Below are 16,276 nucleotides of genomic sequence, written 5' to 3'. Positions count from 1 at the left end.
ATGCTTCAGTCTCAGGAAGATGCTCTTCTTCACTTGAAAGATGCTGTGATGAGAAGGAGCACAGAGGCCTCCAGGCAAGTCATGAAGACTACCAGCTGGATTGCTGGGATTCACCCAGGAGTCACTAAGCCCCCAATAATGGGGAGGAGGCGAAGAGGGTGAGGAAGTGAAGGGACAAAGAGATGATGTATGAGTGCTAAGAGAGGTCACAGGGATCTTTAGGGGGTGCAGAGTAACCAGGAAAAAGGTGATGGGGACGTTGGGTGTAGAGGTTAAGAGAAGAGAGGTGACCAAGCCACACTAAGGACTCTACCTTCCTCTATAACAAGAATATCAGTCAAATATTTATTGATCCTACTGGAGGGGAGTGCAGAAGAAAGTAAAGTAGATCTTTGCCCTCAAAGCATGTGTCATCTCATTGAGAATAGGAGCGGGAGACACATCAACAGGACAAACACTGAATCTAGTGCTGGGGAGGACAGGGAAGCAAGCACTTCAGGAAAGGGTGTGTCTGGGCAGGGGAGGCAAGAAGGACAGTGGAGGGGCTCTAAGGACACACTGTAGCAGAGAAAGAGGGAGGTTTATTTGTTTGGAAGACTTATTTGCAACACAAAGATATCAATATTATAAATGGCCTTTTCAAAAAATCCCTCTGAGCTTTTACATCTGAATCACCAACAGTAGATAATTCTTGCACTTGGGCTTTATTTTTTATTTTTTAATTTTTTACATATACATTTATATTATTACACATATATACAATTAACTACCTACAGTAAGAAGAACCACAAAACAATCAGGAGTTATATAAATGTTGCATTCATAGTGTTTTGGCTATTTGTATTTGGCAACCTTGAAAAAAACATTTTTCCTATCTTGGCGCGTCTAAAATTCTGAATACAAATCAATATCTATCTTATCTCATCATTATCAACTTAAAACATCTATCTATATCTAAAAACATCTTAACCCCTAACAACTAAGCTTAATTGTAAAACTAAACTATCTGGAATTCAACCCCTTCAGAGACTTGAGAAGGAATAAAATTAATTATCTGAAAGGACTGGAAGTGCAGGTTAGCAGCTTCCAAAATGAGAACATGACAGAGACAGTTTGCTGCCTGAGCAGTCACCCAAAACTCTCTATAATGCTGGAGCATCATCTTCAGCCTTCTGACCCAATATATCTGACAGACATTTGTGAGGCAGGAACTGCTGAGGACTTGGGCTTTACAAAGAGGCTGAGTGACATCCAATGCAAAGTTAAAGCAAAAATATCCATGAGAAGAACGGTTTGCTTAAGGTTTGCTGCTCTGTCACAAAATGCTGCCCAATGATCTGCATGGCAAAGTCTCCCCATTAGTGTTTTGTCATGTTGCCTTCCGGTGATATCGGTTCGTAGATTCAGGACCCCTGCACCATTAGCTATGATGCTACTGTTAAAATCTCTGTCACTTCTGACCCCCTAAATGAAGTGCAATGGTAAATCTTTATTTTCTCAAAATACAAGCAAGCAAGCAAGCAAACAAACAAAAACCTCAACAACAACAAAACAAGACAAAACCCCCTCCAAATGCGCCAATCAGCTATCTAGAAACACTCCGCTGAGGAGTGTGAGACTTGGCAGGAGTGCAGTGAGCTTTCTGGCTGGTTTATTGTGTCTGCTCTCTTGAGTCCTATTTTCCCTAATGTTTTCCAATGTTAATTAACGGACCTGAGATGAAAAGGTGAGTCCTATTTTTCCCTAATGTTTTCCAATGTTAATTAACAGACGTGAGATGAAAGGTATCTCAAAGGTTCTTAGGGATAGTTAAGAAAGGAAAAAAAAAAATGAAGAACAAATTTAAAACAAAGAAAAGTGAAGAGTCGTTGGAAGAGAGACAGTCAGAAGCGAGAAGCTGATTGGGTGTGAAGACAGCCTGCTAACATGCCCTGGAGAATAAGGTGTGGGTGTGAGAAGCCGGACATAGAGAGGAGAAGCACAGAAGGGTTTTGAGCAAGAAGTGGTCACATGAGACTTGACTTAGAAGGTCAGCCCCGTTACAATGTAGCAAAATACACTCCCTCTAGGAATATTCCTTCCTTTCTTGTCTCTATGACAAAAGGCCGTGACCAAAGCAACTTATATGAGAAGAAGGTTTGACTTATTTTAGGTTACAGTTCCAGATGGAATACTGGATAGTCCCTCATGCAGGAAGGCATAACAGCCCGGAGCGAGAGTGAGAGAGAGAGAGAGAGAGAGAGAGAGAGAGAGAGAGAGAGAGAGAGAGAGAGAGAGAGAACAAAAGAACAAGAGAAGTGGGGGAGGGAGAGTGAGGGCAGGCTGTAAAACCTCAAAGCCAGCACCCAGTGACATACTTCCGCCAGCCAGGCCCTTCCTTCCCAGTGTTCCCTAATCTCCCTACCCAGCACCGCCAGCTGGGGACCAAGTGCTCAAATACATGAATCAGTGGGGGGCATTTCTTCATTTCTTACCACCACAATAGGGGAAAAGGCAGCAAGTTGAAGCTTGAGAGTTAAAAACTAAGCAGCTATAGGAAATAGATGGTTTAAAATAAGATCTAAAGGAACCAGTCAGTGGTTACAAGAACCAGTTTTGCAGATAGCACAGAGGAAAGGACATAAAGAGGCAGAGTATGCAGACAATATAGTGCTAGGATCTCAGATGTCTCTTTTGTCTGACCCTAACCAAGTAGACTCTAAATCATCAGTACTTTGCCTGGCCAGACCCTTCTAAAATCAGCTAGCTTCCAGGTGGGTTAACTACAGGTCAACCCAAAGGATAACAGTCTGCAAGTGGAAGATGACTTACAAAGCTTTCCCAAGTTGTTCAGCTACCGGTTAAGTTAACGTAACACATGCATAATAAATACTAGCACACTTCCTCCCTTGCCCAATGGGGCCATTTATTTCCAGTTCAGTGAAGGCTGTTCAATCTCCTTAGTGTCTTATTATGAAAAATTCCTCAGCATAACAAAGAAGGGATTTCAGTGGGAACCGATGGTTCTGTACTTGTTGCTTCACGAGTTTAGTTTTAGCGTCCATCTGTCCATCTCTGCCTGCATTAATTCATTGGTTCAGGTGCATTTCGGCATAAAAAGGAGTGGTCCTGAGGTTCCTTTGCCATAAATGAGACAGTTAGTTTTTCCACTTCACTCTGCAGGTGGGCAACCTGTGTCAGCCTACCTAGGTGGAGAGTGGAGAGAAAACCAAAGCTTGTAGCTCTGTCTGTGGGTGGTTCACGTCCCCACATCCTCCACCCCCTGCCCAAGGCAAATTGACATGGACTCTGTAATTACAGTGGAGTCTTGCCAGTGAGTTCCTAGAAAGTAAAAGAGAATTTTGGTTTACAAGTACAGTCTTCTTTTAGAACTGAAATAGACTGGAGAAGAGTTACAAGAGCTAAAACCCAAATGCCCTAGAGGCAGAAACTGAAATGACCTGTGTGTACACTTCTGAATTACCCTATTATTAGATTTACTTCAAACAAAACTGCACCTTTGTAACACTAGAAAGGAGTCTACAACACAGATGGCTTCAGTCTGGGAACAGAACATACTCCCAACTGCATGGCCAAGACCTCCACCATTGTCTTATGGGATTGGGGGCAGAAAGTCAGGGAACTTATTTGAGGAATGGGGTCAAAGCTATTAGCTGGGGGTGGGTGGGGTGTATGGTGTTAACAAAACTGCCCTAATAGAATTAACCAATCAGCTCTCACTGCATGGGAAAGGCCATGAGTGTAATCATGAGCCACGTGACAAGCCTGGGAATAACAACACTTCAGTAGGGTTTGCTTGGCCTTAATTCTTCCATCTCTTGTATTCATGTTTAAAAGTGAGATTGATGCTTTTGTCTTGTTTGTCCCCAAGGAGCTTTTGTGCAGATTCTGTTTATTTATTACAGCATATCTGGTTTATCATGAGATTCGTCTTCTATGTGTCCAAAAATGAGTTCTTATTAGCACATTAAAGTTTATTTCAAAACATCCACCCATTAACACCATGAAAGAGTTGTATTAGTCACTTTCCTTGTTGCTACAACCAAATCTCTGACAAAAGCAATTTAGGAAGAAAAAGGTTCATTTTGGCTCACAGTTGAGGGGACAGGCCATCCACCAAGACCAGGAAGCCATGGTGGGAAGAGCTTGAACCCCACTGTGTTCACAGTCAGGGAGCTGAGAGCAATAACGTGGGGCTCAGCTCACTGTGAGGCCCTAGCCTGTGGAATGGTATGCCCATATTTAGAATGGGTCTTCCCTCCTTTTTAACCTAATTCAGAAGCTCCCTCCCTCCTTGAGGGAGGGAAAAGTCAACACCAGGAGGTGATTCTTAGATACAAGCAGGCACTGTCTTGACAGAGGAGATGATGAGAGCGCTGGGGCCTGTATGAAACAGCAGTTTGAGGTAGGAAAGGGTATCTAAAGGAGAAACTACCTAATGGCTGCCCTGCGAGGGCAGAAATTGGCTTGTTAATCTTGATCGAGTCAACTCAACACAAGAAAGAGTCCGGCAAGGAAATGAAACAGAGTAAAGAAACAAAGATCAAACATTCTAAAGTTATCATCTGATTTTTAAACTCCTGTAGTCTCCCAGTATTTTTCACTGGAGAAAATTACATATTCTCCCCGACCCTACTCCACCCCCAGACTCTTAGGTGATTTAGCCGTAGGTGTCTTTGGGACATTCATGAAAGTTGCGTAGGCTAAAACTCCCAGACTGCAGAGTAAGACCAAAACCCGAACAAACAGAAACCAAGAAGCCCACGGTTACTTACAAGAAGCTCTCCTCATTACTTGAGTGGCTGAGGATTCCTTCTTGAGAGTCGAGCAGAGCTGGCATCCGTTGCAGGCTTAGTTCCTATGCAGGGTCATTGCAGCAGCTGCTTGTCTGCAAGGAGGAGGCAAATAGGAGCACATGTGCAAACCATCATCGTTGTCGCCCCAGCTGCCACTCTTGCAGTCTTGTAAGAATGTTCTATGGGCCAGGACATTGTGGTCATTATTCACAACCCCAGAGAATCTAAGCTGCAATTTACTGTACTAATACATAAATTAATATTTCACATGTATCGCTCGGCCTCCAAGGCATTCCAATGGGAGTTGGCGATATAGAGAGAATAGGGAGGAGGAATAAACCAGGAGAGAATAATAGGAAAAGAGCAGCATTCTCCTTGCATTCACAAAGACATGATGCAAGGGCCAGGCATGGTAATGAATGCCTGTAATTCCAGTACTCGGGGGGGGGGGGGGGGGGGGGGGGCAGAGGCAGACGGATCTCTATGAGTTCGAGGCCAGCCTGGTCTACAAAGTGAGTCCAGGACAGCCAAGGCTACACAGAGAAAGAAACCCTGTCTTGAAAAACAAAAAACAAAAACAAAACAAAAAAGAAAAAGAAAAGAAAAAAGAGAAAAGAAAGGAGAATCCACCTAAATGACAATTTCATTGACTAGGAGAGATAATGTCGCTCCACCCACTGTGTTTACATATGCCATTGTTTCAGCCTGTGATGTTTTGTTTACTTCCGAAGGAAATATTTTCCCCCCTCTGAGATAATTAATTTTTGTCAGCTTTGCTGTTTATAAGGGAAACTGAGAAACTGTTAATTGAAATACAGAATGAGTCACTGTTTTCGGTAATTTTTGGCAGCATTCTAATTTGTGTCAATCCTAGCCTAATTATTAGATATTGTTGGAGGCAGATAGCATATTTGATTTTTTCTCTTATTGAATTCTTTTTCTTCCCTATTTAAGAAAAAAATATGTGCTCTCAGGCAAAGGTTATGTAATTTATGTCAGTGTGAGGTGAAACAGATACATCTGAAATAGCGAGAGGTCTGTTGCATCATGCCTGGCTCTGCTCAGTAGCTCGGTATTTACAAAGCTTGCAGAATGCAGTCTTCCTGCCTCGCTCCTGCCCACCCCAAGAGTCCCTGTGAGAAAATGTGAATCTCTTAAAGGCTTTTTCACTGGTGTGGAGCCGCCGGCTATGGACCATCACTAATAGTATCATGGGAGTGAATTTCCCAGAAGCCATCAGGGAGAGTTCATTTGGAAATCCAATTGAATGTCACTTGCAAAGGGCAGGAACCTCACAGAGGTGGCCAGTCATGCGTCCCCGAGTTGTTGGTTGTTAAAGCATTAATCACCATGAACTCATTTAGTCCTAATGCAAACACACTGCGTTATTCCACAGGAATTCTGTTCCCAGTGATCATTAGTGCAGACAACAGGGAGCTTCTGGTTGTGGGCGAGGTTAATAAAATCTGTCAGCTGAATGGCCAGTATAATGGACCTGTTAATGACTCTTAATAGAAGCTGGATCCTTCCAAGTGCTGCAGAGCAGAGCAGAGGCGGCCAGAGAGGCGGGGTCTTTGCATGGTAGGCAACTCTGTGGCTTTGAGAGAGAGACAGCCTTTGGATCAGTCACTGAGTATGATCAGGAATCAGAGTCTGCCATGTGATGGAGCTTTGGCAGCTGTGGTGGGCACGGGAGGGAGTATCCAGGATGACCCAAGATGGCTGTGGTCCCATCCTCTAGTGTGCGTGCTGTAGCTGATTGCCAAGCGCAGGCCAGGATCATCCACGCACCTGGAGCTATGAATACCCCAAACCTGCTCTCTACCCTGAGTCCACTCAGAAAGATGGAGTTCGCAATGATAATAGTGACAACCATGGCAGGTGGTCACCAGATGCTGTCAAGACTGCATCTGCATCTTACACTGTTAGGACTAAGTGGTTCGCATGCACTTAGCAAAAGTACTCCCCCATTTGACAGCAAGAAAGCTCAAGTCCAGAGGTCTTCGGCTAATTCCCCAAGGTGGAATTCAGAAAGTTGTACCCAGAAACACCATGTTTCTTCATCAGAGGAACACACAAAAGCACCAAACTAGAGTTAAATCCACGAAAAAATACAGGGCATGAAAGAGAACACAGAACTTTCTCCATTTGCATGTCCATCTAACCAGTCAGTGCGTTCAGCGTCAGCAAAGAGCATAAAAGATACCCTGTCTACCATGCCTTGCTATTCTACAACACAGGATCCTAAGCCCTTAGGATACTCAGCTCTTCAGTGTCACCCACTTATAACCTTGTCTGGAACACTCCAGCCAATGGTGCCCCTACCCCTATCCTTAACATTTGCTCCTTATTACCTCAGTGCCACTTGTCACAAAACCTGTCACACTTTTTGTCACCTGAAGCTCATCTTGATCTCCTGATTAGGCTCTAACTACAAGGGACAAAAGAGGCTACCAGCTCTTGGGGACTCCTCCTGAACACAAGCCTTGTGGGACTGACAATAAGAAGTGCCCTGGGCTCCAGCACCACAGACTGGGTAGGAGCACACAGACCCTCTCAAAGCCTAAGAATTTTGTGACTTGGATGCCGACAGCCACTGTGACTCAGAAGCAGGAGGCTTTGGAAGCAAGGCACTGTGAAGAACTGTGTAAATCAGAGGATAGAATGGCAAGCTTTGTAATGTCTCCAGCAAACGAGGGGAACGTGGTGTGGAGATCCCCAGGAACCTATCCTAGGCAGCTTCTAAAATGCAGAGGGGAGTGACCCCAGCACTCTGTAATGACAGCCCCATTCCATAAAGTCACCTTCTTTGACTGCATTATTTTTAATGGAGTTTTAAGTATTTGAAAGATATGGCAAAGCAGATGGTTATAAAGAAGGAAGATGAGGGGAAGATGGGAGTGAGCTTAGGGAGTCTCGGAGGGAGCCTTGTGCATACTCCGCAGTGCCCACCATCCCCGGGCAGGACTGAGCTCAGTGCTGACTGTAGTGGGGAACATAGAGAATGTGGGATGTGTTCTCTGCCCCACCCCCACTTATGGATGCACACTATATGTGTGAGACTACATGGCACCAAATATAATGGCAGCGATCTAAGAGAAATTAGCAATAGGGAAATTTTACAGAAAGGACCACAGAAGGTTGCCTTAGTTCTGAAGGGCACAGAGGATCCACACACAATGAGGAAGCATCTGGGTGGAGAGCAACATGCAGAGTACAAAGGAGAATGGGGGACACTTCCCTGTCCAAGTGGAAAAAGAAGGTATACACAAGGAAAACACAAGAAAGAGCTTATGTTTGTGGATGAGAGTGTATGTGAGTGTGTGTGAGTGTGCATGCTTGTAGTGTGTGCACATGTGTGTGTGAGTGCATGTCTGACATGTGTACACGTGTGTGTGTGTGTGTGTGTGTGTTATAAGGGCACAGAAGGCAGCGTGCAAGGCCAGAGAGGTAGGAAGGACATTTCAAAGAGCCTCAGAACCCAGGCAGAGGCGTTTAGAGCAACATAGCAGGTAACAGGGCATCACAAGAGGACCCTGGGCATCCAAGGAGAATGATCTAACTCAAGTTTTTGGAGGTCAACCTGGCAGCATACAAGTGCATAGACTGGAAAGAGACAGGGCACTGTGGGCACTGTGAGCAGCTGGAGAACCCCGCCTTACAGTTTGTCATATTTTCTTCTACAGCATACCTTCATATTTCCCTTGTCACTTGCTGAACTCATTCTCAGACCACACCGGCCTCCATCAAAGAAGCTAGGACTTACCCTGCTGGTGACTTGTATTCTTGCCTACATCTCCAGGTAAAAACTGACAATTGAAACTTGTCATCGTGACCCAAAGGGACATTCCAAAAAAGTACCATTAGATTGGTCCTTTTGTTGCTTTAATTGGTGATCTAACCCATCTGTAAATTTCCAGGGGAGAAGGGTTCTTATTGTTTTATTTTAATATTCATGAAAATATCATAGTCAAAGGGCACACAAACATAACTGAACACACACACACACACACAGTAAGCCACAACCTCTTTGTTCCCCTTTATAAAAAGTAATTATTGCTAAATAGCACACAAGCATGTGTTTCCAAGGATATATTGCTTTCAATTTTATTTGCAATTAGAATGTTTGAATGAACAAAGAGTAAATGAATGAATGAATGAATGAATGAATGAATGATCCAAGGCATCCATATGCACTCCATCTCAAAAGGCATTTGTTACTGTCCTTCATAAGTGTACGCCTCAGACATGAGCACCTAGAGGTCAGTCGCCAGAGACCTGCAGAAGATGGGAAATGAATCAAGTAACTGGCCTTGACTTCTTCATTCAATCACTTGATGATTCACTCTTTGTAATGCTGCCCAGTGGTCTGCAATCAGATTGTCTGGTGCTTGAGAACGACCGATTCCCTTCTTTCCTTCTTTTCTTGTTTGTTTGTTTGTTTCTGAGACAACATCTTATGTAGTTCATGCTAGCCCCAAACTCTCTGTATAGCTGAGAATAACCCAATGATCTTTTTTGATCCTTCTGTCTTTACTTCCCAAGTGGTAGAATTACAGAAGCGTGCTACTGTCTTAGTCAGTTTCTGTGGCATTAAAGAAGCACCACGGCCATGGCAACTCTTATAAGGAAAACACTTCACTGCGGCTGGCTTACAGGGTCAGAGGTTTAGTCCAGTATCATCGTGGCGGGAAGCATGGAGGCACGCAGGCAGACACGGTGCTGGAGGAGCCTAGAGTTCTACATCTGGATCTGCAGGAAGTAGGAAGAGAGCGACACTGGGCCTGACTCAAGCATCTGAAGCCTCAAAGCCCACCACTAGTGGCATACTTTCTCCAACAAGGCCACACCTATTTCAAGAAGGCCACACCTCCCAATAGTGTTACTCTCCAGGAGCCTATGGAGGCCGTTTTCACTCAAACCATCCCAGTCACCTTGCTCAGTTTTATGGTGCTGGGATTGAACTGAGGATCCATGCATGGTAGGCAAGCACCCCACCAATGTGCTGTACCCACAGCCATACCTTCCACTGCCTTCTGCTATGACAGCATTTCATGCCTGAAAGGGCCAAATCATCCATGCACAGGACCTGAATACTGAACCCATGCAGCAATCTGCATCATCACCTCAGTATCTATATGGGAAGCCATTTAGTGCAGTACTCTGTTAGTGATGAGAGCAAAGCAGAAGATGACATTTCAAAGGACATGGGGGAGGGAACATCCCAAGCCCTTTAGCAGCACAGTTGTCATAGAAGTCACCAGTTTGGTACCCAGAACTCCATGAACTCTCTTTCTCTCCCATAATCTTCCTGTCTTCTCCCTACCCTTCCTCATCCCCTGCCCTCAGTGCTAAAGTCTTTCTTGCTTTTCTCTAGAAAGTTCTTGCATAATATAATTTCCACAAGAATTAAGTGTTCTGCACTGTTCTCCACCCCTGAGGATCTTTGACTTTTAGCAAAGGGACACTTTAAGAGAACAAAGCTGTCGCCGGGGACCACGTGTAGGATTGCTGTGCTAAGAAGGATCCTGAAGCCCTATTGATTTAGATACTGAGGACACAGGTGGTACAAGAAGCCTGTGGCTCTTAGGGACTGTCTGCAAATGAGAAGGGCCACGGAACAAGGAAGACACAGTAATAAAACTGATGGCAGGGAGACTGGGATGCTGTGGGCTGATGGACAGGGCTGGCTTTGTTTTGTTCTGTTTTTTTCAAGACAGTGTTTCTCTGTGTAGCCCTGGCTGTCCTAGACTCATTTGTAGACCAGGCTGGCCTCGAACTCACATTGATCTGCCTGCCTCTGCCTCCTATGTGCTGGGGTTAAAGGCGTGTGCTGCCACGCCCAGTTAGGGATAGCTTTTTAAGGGGAAGATTCTTTTAGGCTGTTATCCAGAGAAAGAGTAAGAGCAGGAATAAGAGCTCTGAAGCAGAAACGGAGCCAAGAGCACAGGAGATTTGGAGGACAGGGAGAAGTTAGGTCATGAATACATCTCAGCAAACTTGTACTTACAGACTGAGTGCTTTTCTGCTTTAAAAAGCAGGGGTTGGGGAAATGGCTCAGAGCACTGTCTGCTCTTCCACAGGTCCTTGAGTTCAATTCCCAGCAACCAAATGGTGGCTCACAACCATCTAGACTGCGACCTGATGTCCTCTTCTGGCCTGCAGGTGTACATGCAGTTAGAGCATTCATACTCATTAAATAAATAAATCTCTTTTTTTTTTTTTTTTTTTTTTTTTTTTTTAAGTTTTAAGCAGAGCCACAGAAAGTACCATGAGTTAAGTACAAAGGAAGGCAAGGTGGCCAGGGCTAAAGTGTGGCAGTTGGATTGAGGGAGAAGAGAGGTCAAGACTCAGGAGTGTTGTTGCCAGCCAAATGCTCAAAAAACTAATCTCAGATCATGAATGGAGGATGGTGACTTAAACAGATTATCAACTGGCCTGTAAACACTGGCATTCCAGTGGTTAGATGGCATGTTCCAGGTTATGAGGTCATAAGGCAGAGGGACCTACTGGGAGAAGGAACAAAGTTGGGAACAAAACCTTAAAGATTGTAAAGTGCTGAGACTAAGGTAAGGTTTATGCCCACCTTTTCCCTCACCCAGTCCCCAGCATGGCGCTTTTGTACACACTGGGAACTGAGCAGACGTGTGGCCATATGCGCATATGAAGAAAGAATTAGGTTCAGAAATAAGAGACCCCAGTTGAAGGTGGCTTTAGACTCAGCTTTGTACTGCAATAAGTAGAATACAAGTATTCCTGGGGGCATTTTGTTCCTGTCCGAGGGTAGCCACACCCATAGTTCAGTCTAGTCCCTATTAAGAGGACTTGAGACTCTTATCTGTGGGCTAGCCCTGCCCTGTTAACCAAACTGTACCCCCAGACCCTCATGAGAACTTGAGGCCATAGGGTTAGACACTCAAGGACAAGTGCTGTAGGTCAGCCCTTGGGGTATGCCAATTGGGATGGTCCAATGGGGAGATAACATAGCAAGAATGAGGTTCTGAACACAGGCTGGACCACAGGGACCCTGAGAAACAACCATGAGTCTGCAAGGAGCTGCATACTCTGCACCAGAGACAAATCATCCCAATGAAGCCATAGCACAGTGGCCTAAGAATAGCCACGTTCTGGGGACTGTCTCCCCTGTGCTGTTCTCTTTCTGCTACTTTTCAGATTGTGAACTTAGAGATCTGGCCCTGCAGAGGGGAAACAAAGCCCCGTGGAGGAGTAATGACTAAAACCCTTTCATTTCCTTTGGCAAGCTTTAGTCACCTATACTTCTATCTGGTGGCTTTCTCATTCCTTCCTACTCTCTCACCCCTGAAACACCTCACCCTACTCTGTCTGAAGCAATGGTGGTGGGTAGGCAAAGGAAAGTTCCTACTGCTGGCTGTATTCCTCTTCCTCCGCCTCTTCCTCCCCTCCTCCTCCTCCTTCTGTTTCTCCTCCTCCTCTTCCTTTGTTTGGTTATTAGAGGCAGAGTGTCTCTGTGTAGCCTTGGCTGTCCTGGAGCTCACTCTGTTGACCAGGCTGGCCTCTAACTCAGAGATCTGCCTGCCTCTGCCTCCCAAGCACAGGGAATAAAGGTGTGCACTACCACTGCCTGGCCTTATTCCTTCTTAAAAGGAGCATTTGAACACATATTTGCCCTAATACAGACCTGGTCCTGCTAGGAAAAGTGAAGTCATATAAGGCTAGGCTCCATCCTCCAGGGGCTTCTTACTAAGTGGAAGTGAGGGCCATGTATGAACTACAGGAGCCTGGGCTGGAGCGTGATAAAATGTGACCAAAGCACAAAGAGCGGCAAGAACACAGAGAAGGAAGGAGTTGGCATGGGACGGCATCTTGGACCAAAGACCAAGCAGGTTTAGAAGTGGGACAAGCTGACTGCATCCACAGTCAACAAGAAGAGGATAGTGAGTGCTTCTAAGTCAGCTAACCCCCTTTTTGCAGTCTAGCACCCCAGACTAGTAAGTGGTGCTACTCACTTTTAGGGTGGGTTTTCCCACTTCAGTTAACCTGATCAACACAATCCCTCATAACCATGCCCAAGAAGTTAACTAACAGTGGTGATGTGACTGAAAATGGCCCCATGCTCCATAGTCTCACAGGGAGTGGCACTATTAATAGGTGTGGCCTTGTGGGAGGAAGTGTGTCACTGGGGGCAGGCTTTGAGGTCTCAGATGCTCAAGCCAGGCCTACTGTGGCAGTCTCTCGCTGCCTGTGGATCAGGATGTAGAACTCGTCGCTACCTCTGCAGCACCATGTCTGCCTGCATGCCACCACGCTTCCCACCACAATGACAAAGGACTAAACCTCTGAACTGTAAGCCAATCCCAATGAAATGTTGTCCTTTATAAGAGTTTCTGTAGCCATGGCTTCTATTTACAGCAAGAAAACCCTAAGACAATCAGCAAGTCAGGAAAATCCATCAAAGGCTTGCCTCCTGGATAATTCCAGATTCTCTAAGTCAGCATTAATCACCTTATTCCTCAAGAATAACAATATCTAAATCCGCTCCTCATATATGCACACAGTCATAAATCCTATCCCAAGAATATATTTTATGTTGCTAAAGACTGAGTCAATCTGAGTTCAGAGCAGCCGGCCATCCCCCGCACTGAAAGGTCTCTCCTTCTTCAATTAGTGCACCATGCTAAAGTCTTTGCAAGAGCCTGTTTGCTGTTTCTGAAATGCATCCTTCATCTAGAACCATCATGGTCAAACATGGGTTTTAAACTCAAGTCTTAGCAAGAGTGAGAATGCCCGCCCCATTTCCCATAGCCACACTCACCAGCCTTCATGCGGATGCATGAAAATAACTACCAAGGTGTCACACAATGCACTTCTACTATCAGCATTTACGGGTGGGGCTCTGATGGGGGGATTAAAAAGCAATTTCAATGCTCATAACAGAAACTAGATATAACAACAGCATAAGGAAGGTACCATATTCTTTTGAAATGAAGAATCTACCAGAAATGTATTGTTGAAGGAATGGAATAGGTTTATGGATTGATTGGCATGTAATGGGCAAATGGTAAGGACACATGAGGGATACTTTTAAGAAGTGTCACACAGTGGCCAGGAAAGATGATGCTTTCACTAAGAGAGATGGATTGTGAAAGAAATAGCTTAGAATATAGTTTTTAAAAATAGCCTGTTTAAAAGACCATATTTAGGTTCTAGTAAAATCTAATGCCGGTTCAGTTTGTTTAGGATACATCTTAGGCTTTAGGAAAGTAATTCTCACCCCCCACATCCCACCCCCACCCCACACAACAGTTCCTCTCTACAGAGAAGGGTGAGACCCACCCACAAAGAGGAATCTCACTGTATGCATTCTGGAGAGATGGGTGCTGGAAGATGCAGGTAGCTGATCTCTCAGGATGAGATTTCTGGAGTCTGAGGGGAAGATAAGGAAAAGAATCAGGAAGCAAATACAGGGGGTGGGGATGCTCTTGTTCTCATGATCAGATGAGGCATGAGGGCAGCTGAGGGAGCAGACCTCTGAGACCAGGCAAACAAGAATCCCTATGGTCTTCTAACAAGGAGAACGCCTCACATCCAAAGTTGACGTTGAAAGATGGTGTTTCAAAATTCAGCCCACGCAGGAGACAGAGGGAGATGCGAGGAAGGTGTACTATCATCACACACACACACACACACACACACACACACACACACACACACACGCCTCCCTCTACTTCCTTCTTTTCTCACTATATTTAAGAAAGCCACGAAGAAAGGATTCCAGCTGCCATGTGACCGACCCTACTCAGCCTGCCATTCATTCATCAATGGACTCTTGAGCTGTTCCCACCTTTGAGCCATAAATCCCAATGCGCAGATACCTTTGGGTCCCTGATTTCTAGTCTCTGAGTGTATTACACTGAGGTAGAATTTCTGGAGCTGGTGATAACCTGTCTTAACTCCCTGAAGAACTCCCATACAGTTTTCCTACCCAAACGACATAGAAGAGATCTAAGATCTCCATATCCACACAAACATGTATGTTCTGCGGTTTGATTTTGTTTGGGGTTTTGTTTTAATAGTAGCCATTCTGTGTAATGATGTGATACTCATGATTTTGATCTGTTTTCTCCAGATACTAGTGACATTAGTGACATGTGATCATCTTTTGATGCGGTCCTGTTACTTTTTTTTTTTTTTTTTTTGGTGGGATGTCTATCTGAGTCACTCGTCTGTTTCTAATTAGGTTGTTTGGGAGTATTTTTGAATTAGGCAAATTATTTGTATATTCTAAATGTTAGCTATTAATATACATGTGATTTGCACATATTTCCCGGCATCCCATAGATAGTCCTCTACACAGTTGACAGTAAGTATCCTTTGATGCCCAGTGATGAGCCTGTGAATTCCGTACTCCCAATCTCCCTTTGTTTCACCCTCGTCCTGGCTCCAAACATTAGCCCTTGTCCACGAAACGCTCGGTACCAGGCTTCATTTTTTCTGCCTGAACTCCGTCGATAGACAGCCACACCAGAGTTCTGTTTCTCAGACCTGGCCTATGCTCCCTCTTACAAGAGAGCTCTGCTGTGCAGTCTCTCTGTGAACATGGCCTCTCAGGAAGTCCTGTCAAACTCCTACACGCCAGGCAGTATCTTGTGCATCTTACACATGACATAGATAGGCAACAAACACATGTTTCACTCCAATAATCCTTGCAGCATCCTGATGCGGTGTATGTGTTTTGGATCCCCGGTCTACACGAGCGGAGTTAATAAATTGCTGAAAATCACACAGTTAATAGATGGCTGATTGAACACTTAAGTCACAGACTCTTCTTCCTGATCCCACATACTTAACAGTTGTAAGCTTCAGCTGAGGCGACATCATTCCTTACCATGGGTTCTGTGTTTTAAGTTTTTCCAGACTTGGGCATCTTTGGTGCAGTTGGCTTCCAGCAAACCGCATTTTTAGGCTTTGCTTAGATGTCACGGCTTCTCTCCCAGAGTTTCTTTCCTTTCCTTTGGCTCACAGAAACAACTTACAGTCTAGCCTGGCGTGAGTACGTTCTGAGCCTTCCTACCAATTCATCCACTCCTACCTAGTGCTCTGTCCCTAAGGATTCCTGGGAGCTAAAGGCCTGGACAACAGGGCATCCTGTCTTAGAGTGACAGTGCGCCATCTCTCCCCCCTCCCATATCAACAAGACTCAGAGAGCTGACAAACGCTGTACTGCCTGCTTAGGTACCAAAGCCAGCGGCAGCGCGTGTCACTCCTTCAGCTGCAGCAGCCAAACGGACCCCATCTTCACAGGCCCAGTGTCTCAGCGGGCTGCTAATCTCAAAGAAAGCAGTAAGTCAGTCATATACTCACACACCCGCCTTCACTGATGCTGTGTTATGGGTCTCCTACCCTTTCACCAAGATGGATCACTGAGATAGGGAGAAAGCCCACTTGGTCCATGAGAAAAGATGTCCTATTAAGATAAGAAACGGCACAAGCAGAAGACT

General features: G+C 45.0%; 1 protein-coding gene across 3 annotated transcripts in view; it reads left to right on the top strand.

The window, feature by feature from the left end:
- Positions 1 to 16,276, top strand: part of Adtrp (androgen dependent TFPI regulating protein) — a 90,694-nt gene that overhangs the window by 66,365 nt on the left and 8,053 nt on the right. For all 3 annotated transcript variants that reach the window (XM_051170454.1, XM_051170462.1, XM_051170446.1), the window contains one exon: positions 8,483 to 8,598. In XM_051170454.1, coding sequence (XP_051026411.1) covers positions 8,483 to 8,598 — 116 coding nt within the window. The remainder of the gene's footprint in view (positions 1 to 8,482; positions 8,599 to 16,276) is intronic.

Source organism: Acomys russatus, chromosome 3 (assembly GCF_903995435.1).
Source record: "Acomys russatus chromosome 3, mAcoRus1.1, whole genome shotgun sequence".
Taxonomy (NCBI): domain Eukaryota; kingdom Metazoa; phylum Chordata; class Mammalia; order Rodentia; family Muridae; genus Acomys; species Acomys russatus.
The sequence above is the reverse complement of the archived record's forward strand: the minus strand, read 5'-3'. Positions and strand labels throughout refer to the sequence as shown.